This window comes from Agrilus planipennis, unplaced genomic scaffold (assembly GCF_000699045.2).
Source record: "Agrilus planipennis isolate EAB-ADULT unplaced genomic scaffold, Apla_2.0 scaffold17, whole genome shotgun sequence".
NCBI lineage: Eukaryota > Metazoa > Arthropoda > Insecta > Coleoptera > Buprestidae > Agrilus > Agrilus planipennis.
The window spans coordinates 1,229,377-1,240,397 of NW_020439021.1; the positions used below are offsets into that span (position 1 = coordinate 1,229,377).

Below are 11,021 nucleotides of genomic sequence, written 5' to 3' on the forward strand. Positions count from 1 at the left end.
ATATATATATATATGATATTTATTTTTGTTTCTCTACAAGTAACATTTAGCTTTAGCTACTCATGTTAAAGCAGGGTAAAATTGAATCAATAGTAGATGCACTAAAACTAAATACTTGTATATAATAGTCCATTAGGTAAAAGTCACAAGGTGAAACCAATTTAATTATGTATAATAATAAAGTTTTATCTGGAAACACGTTCTAACGGTTTTTATCAGGACAAAGATTTTGGAAAACACCACAAAAAATTGAAGGACGCGCTAGCAACTGACACGTGTAGCACGAGCAATCTAACTTTAAAACGCACAGGATGCAAAAAACTATCCTTGGGTCTACCGAACACAAAAAGCACATTAAAATTTAGACAATAGAAAACTTATACAAAACGGAAAGGACTCAATACACTATTAGTTCCTCTCTATAATCAATAGGTACTCTCCTGGGTTATTCTAACAATAGGTATTCGGCCCCTTGACGATTTTTGGAAAGCCGATCAGACTGATAAAAATATTTTTTAAAATTATCAATGTAACCAATATTGAAATTCATACTGTATACAAATCTGCAATAATAGATTTTCACAATAACCATGTGGTGTATGGGTTTATCGAAACATTATTGAAGATAGAAGAAGAAAAGTAACATTGGTGTTTTATTTTCTTAAAATAGGAGAATTGTTATACCATAATTTCATAATATAATTTGTCACCTATTTAATAAGCATACAATTACTAATACTTGTATTAACCAATTATACCGTAAAATAATAAATAATTATTATATTATTTCGCCGTATGAAAAAAAGTAAAACAAAAGAGATAGTAAAAGCTATATAGAATTAAAGATTATGATGTTTTAAGCATTTGATGTTATCAATCGAATGATAATTCCTTATTTTCTGATACAATGTTATTATTTATACATATAAGGAGAGTAAAAGTTGCGCTGTTATTTAGTTTTTGAAACGAGTTCCACTGTTTAGTGGAAAACAGAAAAGTATACTAATAATAGTAAGTGTAAAAGTGTTGCTAATGAAAATGTGGGAACTTTTTGGTACACTGACACTTCTATTGACTTCAGAAACGTTTTTAGTTGAGGTGGGTCCTGGAAACTATACTGATGAAAAGTGTATAGTTCAATATTAAGTTACATTTATAAGTTTTTTGGATATTTTGCTGTTAGCTATCACAGTAACGCTTACATGTTTTGATCACTGTATCTGTTTCTCCGATCACCAACGTAACGAATTATATTATTTTCTTCTTATCTGAGTACAATAATGAATTAAGTTATGTAGGGAAAATTATCACTTTTCCGTCATCGACTACCACCGGCCGAAGAACCAGAAATTAGAGCATCAATCGAATGGGGAACTGTTACTCAAAGAGTTGACCATTTCAATGTAGCAGACAATAGAACATGGCAAATGGTAAATTTTAGATCATAAAATAGTTAAAAAAATGAATATTAACTATTTTATAAAATATCAAAAGTAAAATCTCAACCTTTTTACCAATTTTATGTACCTAACTGATAAAAAGATAAAAATAATTAATTGTTTGTCTCAAAATTTCATTATTCAGTATTTGAAGAAATGTTGTCGGTAGTGTTTGAAATACATGAAATCTTGATTAAATGTCTCTGTTTAGAGATACATACGAAATGACGAGTTTTATACAGAGGGCAGCCCCATGTTTGTGATTATAGGGGGCGAATGGAATATTACAACAGATTGGATTACGTCAGGGCTTTTTTATGACTTAGCTCAGGAACAGAATGCCATTTTATTCCAAACAGAACACAGATTTTATGGTGGCAGTTATCCAATAAAGTAAGCAATATTTACATTCTTTAATTTACCATTTTATAGGTATTTAGTAAAATGAACAAGGGGCATTTTCCATTTTCAATAGGATTATGGATTATTATTTTTCTCGATTACAACGTATTATCATACTGCAGTGAAAATTCGTGTAGACAAACCTTTTATAGTTTATTGTTTATTTCCTAGCGACTTAAGGACCTCAAGTTTGAAATACTTGACTCCTGAGCAAGCTCTAGAAGACCTTAAATCTTTTATTGAGTACCAAAAGCAAAACACAGCAGGACTTCAAAATAGTATAGTGAGTAAATAGCAAAAGTATCACTACAACTACATCATATGTGTCTGATTCAAGAAGTTATCATTACATCACATTTAACTGCAACATAGTACAAAGTAAACGAAAATAATAGTTTTAATTAGATCTATCCAAATGCATCACCTGTTATATTCGTCTGTATCGAATATAGATGAAGGGAAAATTAGTTTTGCAATTATACTTGTTTAGGTAGTGGTGCAGGGTTCATCATATGCGGGAGCATTAGCAACATGGGCAAGAGAAAAATATCCTGATGTAGTAGACATCGCTTATTCTTCCAGTGGCCCTTTACATGCTAAAGCTGATTTCACGGGTAACGAAAGACTACTAACATATTAATATTCTTGTATCAAGGAAATTGATCCGCAAAAACGATCTAAATATTAAGAAACAAAAAACTCTCTATAGTTTATTTTGTGTTTTGTGTTACAATTTTGATTAATATATCTTAATAAGAAGTTATTCTTTTCTAAAATCTACATTTTTATTCATTACCAAACCAATTGTGACAAATATCGATCGCCGCCTCAGGCATACGTTTATGATAAACAATTGCCGTTTTTGCGTAGAATATTATGAAGTTGTGGAAGAAGATCTACGCCTTGCCTCCTCCACTTGTCCGACACTCATCAGAGCAGCCATGGCTGAAATATCGGATATGCTAAAAACTCGACAGGGTTCTGCTAAGGTGTCAGATTTGTTTCGGTAGGTCCTCTTTTTATTTAAGTGTATATATTATGAATCAAGTATTAAATAGGGGCATTTTCCATAACGCCGCGCATTACGAATAATTACAAGCTACTTAGGGCTAAATAAATCATTATAATTTGAAATTCCTTATGTATCCTTGACATTACGAATATTACGAGCGAACACAGAGAACAGAAATAAAACCTGGTTGTAATTGTTCTGTCACATAAGGCGTTATAAATAATGCCCAGTCAATTTGATTATTTCTATAATCACACTGCCCTCTCATATTTATTTCAAACTGCGCGGAAATTTTTTGTAATGTACTATTAATCACTTTGTTCATAACACATATATGTCGTTTTACATTTGCTGTTAGAAAGTAGTATTTGAATAGTGTTTTTAAAATTTTTCAGCACTTGTTCGCCACTAGATGGTTCAGTAGCACTTGAAACATCTTATTTCTTTAGCACCGTTGCAGTAAATTTTGGTGACGTAGCTCAATATTCCCAACCTGGCGATTTAGAGAAGGAATGTAATCGTCTGGAGAATCAAAGAGGTTCTAATGCAGAAAAATTAGCTAATTATATAGGATCAACCTCAGGATGTATGGGTTCTTATCAAGATTATATACAATCTCTTTCTGATATACGAAAAGGAACAAACGACGATAGTAAGTTTTCAACCAATGAATGTAAATAAAGAAAATTACCCCTCAATACCACAACAGTATAGATATTACCAGAATGAGAAGGGGGAGTAATTAACTGTTTCCAAAAATGCAGAGATGTTATTTGGATTAGTATTCGGTATATGTTTCCGATTTCATTTGTTTTCAAGCTATATTTTTCCCCTGGATGCAGCAGTTGATTGAGTCATCTACCGAGCGGCATGGCCTAGAGGTCTAGACCATTGCTTAGCATTCGGGAGGACGCCGGTTCGATTCCAGGTCCGTCTGCCTTAGTCCAAGTTTTTCTGTGGTTTCCTTGGATCATTTAGGCAAATGCTGTGGCAGTAATATTCCACAGAATCTTTCATTCTCTTCTGTCTTCATTTCGTCCGTCTCATCTTTCTCACCCGAACCACCACCCACCCATTCCCACGATTCCCGAAAGCAGGCTGAAGAGGGCCTTCCGCCCTACCTTCTGGAGTAGTCCAGAGGGACTGCCCGTCCACCGGCATTACTGGCTGGTGGGAATGAAACACCCAAAAGTTTTTTTTTAGTCATCTAAAACTTCCCTTATAAAACGAGTATTTTGTTTATCGGCCACATGCTCTAGGTTATCCATCGTTGACGTTTTCTCGCATCAGAAGAAGTCAGTCGAAAGTATCAGCATCAGCTTTCTGTCTCCAGTTTTGGAGCGTTGCTAGCAGGGTATCATTGTTGATACTTTTGACAAATCCATGTTTTTTCCCTAAAGGATTGCGCTGAGTGAATGGATGAGAGATAAAATATAATACAAGAAGAAAAGCCCAAACTTGAGTTCAAATTAACACATGGCTGCAATAGGGACCGTTGCTCTTCCAGCGGTATCCTTCTTCTTTATTTGGAAGAATAAGGAAACAATACTTCTCTACTTTAAAGTTCCTTTTTTACTCTTTATTACTTATGTTCTTTTTATTTAAGGTCGTCAGTGGCTATATCAAACATGCAGTGCATTTGGTTGGTTTCTAACACGCGGTTTCGGCAATTTATTTACAGTAGATCTGTATTATCAAATATGCGTCGATGTTTTTGGTAATGAGTAAGTAGAAATTCTCATAATTGTGAATAGTCATGATGTACAATTAACGTTCTTTTGCGATAGTAACTCCAAGAAACATTGGCTTAATTTTTCAGTTAAAACAAAAATCTAAAAATTCGATTGTAGTTTAAATAATTTTTAGATTTAACGCTAACGGGGTCAATATCGGAATTCAACGAACAAATTCGTTGTATGGTAGCACAGAGCCGAAAGTAACACGGCTTATTACATGCCATGGCACAGCGGATCCGTGGTACAAGATGGGATTACTGCGTAGCTTAAGTAAGGATGTAATTACAATTGTCGTTAGCGGCACCTCGCATTCTGCCGATTTGTCCTCGATTAGTAGCGATGATTCCGATGAAATGCAGCGGGCTAAAACCAGGATTATGAATACAATAACTTCCTGGATAAATGAAATAAATGGATCCTGAAAATCAACTTCAATACAAATGTAATAATAGCAAATGTGTTGTATCCATAACTATTTATTGGAGACTATTTGTTTATAATAAATATAATTACTTTAACCAAAAAAAAAATAAAAAAGATAGTTTTGATCAGGNTTCAGGGAACTTGACTGATGATAATGGACTTTATTATAATAAGATCTTACATTCTTACATAGTTTGAGTGTGTAAGTTCAAAATTTTATATTCTAAAAATTATTATTATGAAAAATATATTAAATTACGAATAATTAGTTGTAATTACTTGAACCTTATTTTAATCTTGATCTATCAGGTCAAGACCATACAGGATATTCTAATACGCTCGGTGTAGATGAACCTAGTCAGGACTTTACAAGATATCCTTATTTGCTCCATGTAGGTTAACCTAGTCAGGATCAAACAGGGTACCCTGATATGGATCATATAAGGTCCGGACCTGCCTTTTAAAGTCGTTACATTTTTTATCCGGCCCTGCCGAGATTTACGTATTGATTGATTGATTAATAGGGTAGCTGGGATGCCGGATCCGATCCGGATCCCTACCCTTTTTATTTTCTACTCGGGAATGCAACGAATCAAATGATTTTTTTCTTATTTCGTCACAGTAATAAATTAATTTATTTAGGGAAAATTATTCCTTTTCCGTCATCGTATACCGCCGCCCGAGGAGCCTGAATTTAGAACTTCGCCCGAATGGGGTACTTTTACACAAAGGGTTGACCATTTCGACCCTGCAGACAACAGAACGTGGCAAATGGTAAATACTCGTCTATAAATTTTTAAATATTACTTATAACTGTTAACTACATAAAAAATACCAAAAGCAGAATCGGAATTATTTAACCAATTCGATTTAACTCACAAAAAGATAAAGCTCAACATTTTACTATTGTGGTAAAATACAATATTAAAAATTATCTTCACACATTTTTTAATATAAAGCTTTGTTTAGAGATATATACAAAATAACGAGTTTTATGAAGAAGGGCGCCCCATGTTCGTGTTTATAGGGGGCGAATGGAATATAACAGCAGGATGGATTACATCAGGACTGTTTGTTGATATAGCCCGATTACACAATGCCATTTTATTCCACACAGAGCATAGATTTTATGGTAACAGTTATCCAATAGGGTAAAAATGATTTACATTCTTTAATTTACCTTTTAAGTAATGTGTATCTAGTCAGATTAAAATTAGACAAAGGCCTTTTCCATTTTCACATTCGTAATTCGCTTACTTTCCATTATACTTTTTCTTAATTACAACGTATTATTAAATTGTGGTAAGATCTTGTGAAATTAGATAAAGGGCATTTTCCATTTTCACATTCGCAATTCGCTCACCTTTCATTCAATAGGATTATACTTTTAATTACAATGCATTATTAACTTGTAGTGAAAACTTATGTTCTTATAATTTATTGTTTATTTCATAGCGACTTAACGGTCGACAGTTTAAAATACTTATCTGCTGATCAAGCTCTAGCAGACCTTGTGTATTTCATTGAGTATCAAAAGCAAAACACACCAGGACTTCGAAACAGTACAGTGAGTACCAAATGAACAAAAGTATTAGTTGGTAACTACATACATACCTAGTATAGAAAAATAATTTTCAAAAACGGCCCAATTCAAAAGATTATCGTCACATTAAACTGCTACTCAGTACAACGTACATGAAAATCATCCTTTTAATTAGATATATGATAATTTAATAAGTATTTACTTATTTGTTATGAAGTACCACGTATGACTTTGATTTTCTTCTAAACTTTTGAAACGATTTTTATTATTTGTTGACTATGTGATCACGATATTCCAGTAAAGGTTTTAGTGGCTATTAGCACATTGTACTAATCCTTTTTTTTATTGAATAACATGCCGAGCACCTCCGCCATGTTTTTCTAATATGTATGCCATCCTGATATATTCAATAAATTAAAATTTTACAAGAGTTGATTTTTAAAAGTTAAGACGTAGTAGCAACTTTACGTTTCATTATTAAGTGAATAAATAAATTTTCTGTATCAAACATAAATAAACAAAAAATTAGTTTTCCGATAACCTTTAGGTGATCGTTGAGGGTTCATCATACGCAGGGGCTTTAGCAACTTGGGCAAGAATAAAATATCCTCATATAGTAGATATTGCTTATTCCTCCAGTGGTCCTTTATATGCTAAAGCAGATTTTACAGGTAAAGAAAGAGACGTAACAATATTTGCATACATACGAGGGTGGATTGATAAGTTTCCGGCCTGACCAAGAAAAACAAGGTTTTTAAAAATTTTTTTTTTTTATTTCTCAACATAATCTCCTCCAAGGCTGATACNAAAATAACGAGTTTTATGAAGAAGGGCGCCCCATGTTCGTGTTTATAGGGGGCGAATGGAATATAACAGCAGGATGGATTACATCAGGACTGTTTGTTGATATAGCCCGATTACACAATGCCATTTTATTCCACACAGAGCATAGATTTTATGGTAACAGTTATCCAATAGGGTAAAAATGATTTACATTCTTTAATTTACCTTTTAAGTAATGTGTATCTAGTCAGATTAAAATTAGACAAAGGCCTTTTCCATTTTCACATTCGTAATTCGCTTACTTTCCATTATACTTTTTCTTAATTACAACGTATTATTAAATTGTGGTAAGATCTTGTGTACACCAATCTCTTATAATTAGTTATTTATTTAATAGTGACTTAACGACCGACAGTTTAAAATACTTGTCTGTTGATCAAGCTCTAGCAGACCTTGCGTATTTCATTGACTATCAAAAGAAAAACATACCAGGACTTCGAAACAGTACAGTGAGTAGCTATAATGAGCAATTAAATATTAAAATCATCGTTTTAATTAGATCTATCAAAATTTTATACTAATTTGTTTTTTAAGCATTGTCAAACGACTCTAATATTTCGGTCGTTTTTTCTTATGCAGACCACAATATTTCACTAAATTTTTTAGTGCCTGTTAGTATATTGCACCAATTCTTTTTTTTAATGAATAACATGCCAAGCGCCTTCACGATTTTATAAATGAAACTGAGCAGAAAATAATGTTTCAGTTAGAAAAGCGTAATAAATATTTCTAATTGTGTAATTAGGGTTGATTTTTTATGGAGGAGTCACCTTTTCTTTGATTTCATTGTGTACCATAAATGAACAGAAAATTAGTGTTGCAATAATTTTCAGGTGGTAGTTCAGGGTTCATCGTACGCAGGGGCTTTAGCTACTTGGGCAAGAATAAAATATCCTCATTTAATAGACATTGCTTATTCTTCTAGTGGTACTATATATGCCAAAGCTGATTTCCCAGGTAAAGAAAGAGACATAAAAACATGCGTATGTATAATAAAAATTAATCCGTAAAACACGGTCGAAATATAGGAAAACATAATATGTTGCGATTGACTTTCGTTGGAGGCTTATTACATATTTTACAATTGTCAAACATTTTCGGAAAACTTTTATAGCTTCGTATGATTTATGATCCTAAAGTATAAACTATTAATGGCACAAATGTGTCTCCGTATCGATTGTTACGTGAGGCATACGTTGACAACAATACAAAACATAAAAGCATCGCCCACCTTTTTGTAGAATATTATGAAGTTGTGGAAGAAAATTTACGCCTTGCCTCCCCCACTTGTCCAAAACTAATCAGAAATGCCATGGCGGAAATAATGGAGATGCTAGAAACTCCAGAGGGTTCCGCCAACGTGTCACAATTATTTCGGTGGGTCTTCCTTTAATTTTTGCTACATTTACATAATGGAAGTATCTTTAGATATATCGGCTACTAGACAACAGCACGTAAATATGTTCTTAACTTTTTTCAGTGCTTGTGAGGTTGTTAATGGTTCAGTCGAATCAGATAGATCTTATTTTCTTAGCTCTGTTCCATTCAACCTTGGAACAGTAGTTCAGTATGCGCAACCGGGAGATTTGGTGGCAGTGTGCAGATTCCTCGAGAATCAAACAGGTTCTGATATGGAAAAATTAGCAAAGTATGCAGCACCAACCTCAGGATGTTTAGATTCTTACGATGACACTGTAAGATCTCTTTCTACGACACAAATGGGAACAAACGACGATTGTAGGTATTCAACTTTCGACTGTAAATAGAAATACCAAAACGGGGTTCAATTTTTGTTGTTTATCGATATCATTCTGTTTCTACATATTCATTTAACTGTTTTGTTACCAGTATTGATAGGAATATGATATAGGCACTTATTGTGGTTATTGTCAATTTGACGAAAGCTCTTAATCGAAGGAAAGAGTAGAAATTTTTATATAAGTTGCTGAGGGAAAACATGGAACTGAAGTAATGCCCGAATTTGCTAATTAAAAATATATTAATTTTTTACATGAATAGAGAGAAGCGAAAACTGTGGAGCATCAATTTTTATTAGTAATATTAAATAAGATATTAAAAAACTCTAGAAAACTCAAAGGACATCAATAGACATTACAAACTATATCATCATAGGGTCGTCAGTATGACTGTACTTTCAAGTGCTTCCACTCTTCCTTATCTTGAGCTAATCTTCGCATTTCCTTAAAAGTACAACATTACACATCCCTGTTTGTTTGAAAGTTACAGACACTTTTGTATTAGAAATACACTTAGACTTTGGGACTTCCATGTCTTTATGTAATATACCGTTACAACGTTCCGACTGTGTAAATATCTCCAGTCGTCATCAGATAACTAATTGTAAACTTAAAACTACGTGTTCGTTTCGGTTGATTGAGTTGGAGTTCCGGAATCACCTTCAACAGCGGTTTCCATATGTCATTGATTTCCATACTTGGATAGTTAAACGTTCATTGTTGCTGGATAAATGCCGTTTCTTTATATTTATACCAGAACCAGTGCACTTCCAGATGGAGAATCTCTGCCTTCTCCCAATTAATTTGGTGATTATTTGTCCATGCGTGTTATTTAAATTAACCGCTCGCGAGCACAGAAGTGACTAGATATTTTTAATTTTTCGTTTCCTATTTTTATATTGACTCTTTCCCTACTTTTTCCTACTTTGCATATCAATGTTTTCAATTTACTTTTTATTTTATTATTTAAGACCATCTCTTGGTAGATGTTAGTGACGCTATATCGTCCACAAATGTAAACATGCAAATCGTTTGTCCCTGTTTTCAAAATTAATAAAGATTGAAGAAAGTGGGGGTTGTTTCGCATTTGTTACTTACATTATTCTTATTTAAGTGCGTCAATGGATGTATCAAATGTGTGCTGAGTTTGGTTGGTTTCAAACGCGCGCTTTTGGGGACACATTCACTATAGATTTGTATTATCAACTGTGCAGAGACCTTTTTGGGGCAGAGTAAGTAAAATTCTCGTAATTGTGAATTATTACCCTTTGCATCTTTTTATAATAAGTAATGATTCATACTGGCGAAGATTTTCAAAATATGCATTCCTAATTATTCAGTTAAAAAATACACTAAAAATTCGATAGTGATTAAAATAATTTTTAGATTTGGTTCTTACACAGTCAATAGTGGAGTTGAACAGACAAATTTGTTTTATGGTGGTATAAAGCCGAAAGTAACACGACTTATTACATACCATGGTTGGGTGGATCCATTTTCGAGGGTGGGATTACTGAATGATTTAAATGAGAACGCAATTACAATTATTGTTAACGGTACTTCGCATTCTGCCGATTTGTACTCGATTAGGGATTCAGATTCCGAAGAGATGAAACAGGCTAAAACCAGGATTATGAACACAATAACTGCCTGGATAATCGAAAAAGAAGAAATCATTGAATTTACAACAGAAAAAATCCAATAACTTATTGATATTATTCTTTATTATTTTTTTGCTATACAATTTATTTCTCTCAAGATGTATATAATGTATACATATGTATAGTGCACCATATTTTTTTTTATTTACGAATCAAATTGTTACTATTTACATGAATAAAGCTCATTATTATCAGTTTATTTATT

General features: G+C 33.0%; 1 protein-coding gene across 1 annotated transcript; it reads left to right on the forward strand.

Annotated features, from left to right (window-relative positions):
- The first annotated feature begins 940 nt into the window (after window positions 1-940).
- LOC108744320 (putative serine protease K12H4.7) lies at window positions 941-11,010 on the forward strand. Its single transcript, XM_025976271.1, has 12 exons — window positions 941-1,098; window positions 1,299-1,430; window positions 5,982-6,163; window positions 6,468-6,579; window positions 7,103-7,226; window positions 7,366-7,534; window positions 7,736-7,847; window positions 8,232-8,355; window positions 8,640-8,775; window positions 8,879-9,135; window positions 10,270-10,387; window positions 10,542-11,010. Exons 1-12 carry the CDS (start codon window positions 1,033-1,035, stop codon window positions 10,858-10,860), a joined length of 1,851 nt encoding a protein of 616 aa, XP_025832056.1. The 5' UTR covers window positions 941-1,032; the 3' UTR covers window positions 10,861-11,010.
- Window positions 11,011-11,021: the final 11 nt, after the last annotated feature.

Coding starts and splice junctions, on each gene's coding strand:
- LOC108744320 (XM_025976271.1), top strand. CDS start 1,033: ATGAAAATGTGGGAACTTTTTGGTACACTGACACTTCTATTGACTTCA. Junction 7,848..8,231: donor CAGGACTTCGAAACAGTACA/GTGAGTAGCTAT, acceptor AATAATTTTCAG/GTGGTAGTTCAGGGTTCATC. Junction 8,776..8,878: donor AACGTGTCACAATTATTTCG/GTGGGTCTTCCT, acceptor AACTTTTTTCAG/TGCTTGTGAGGTTGTTAATG.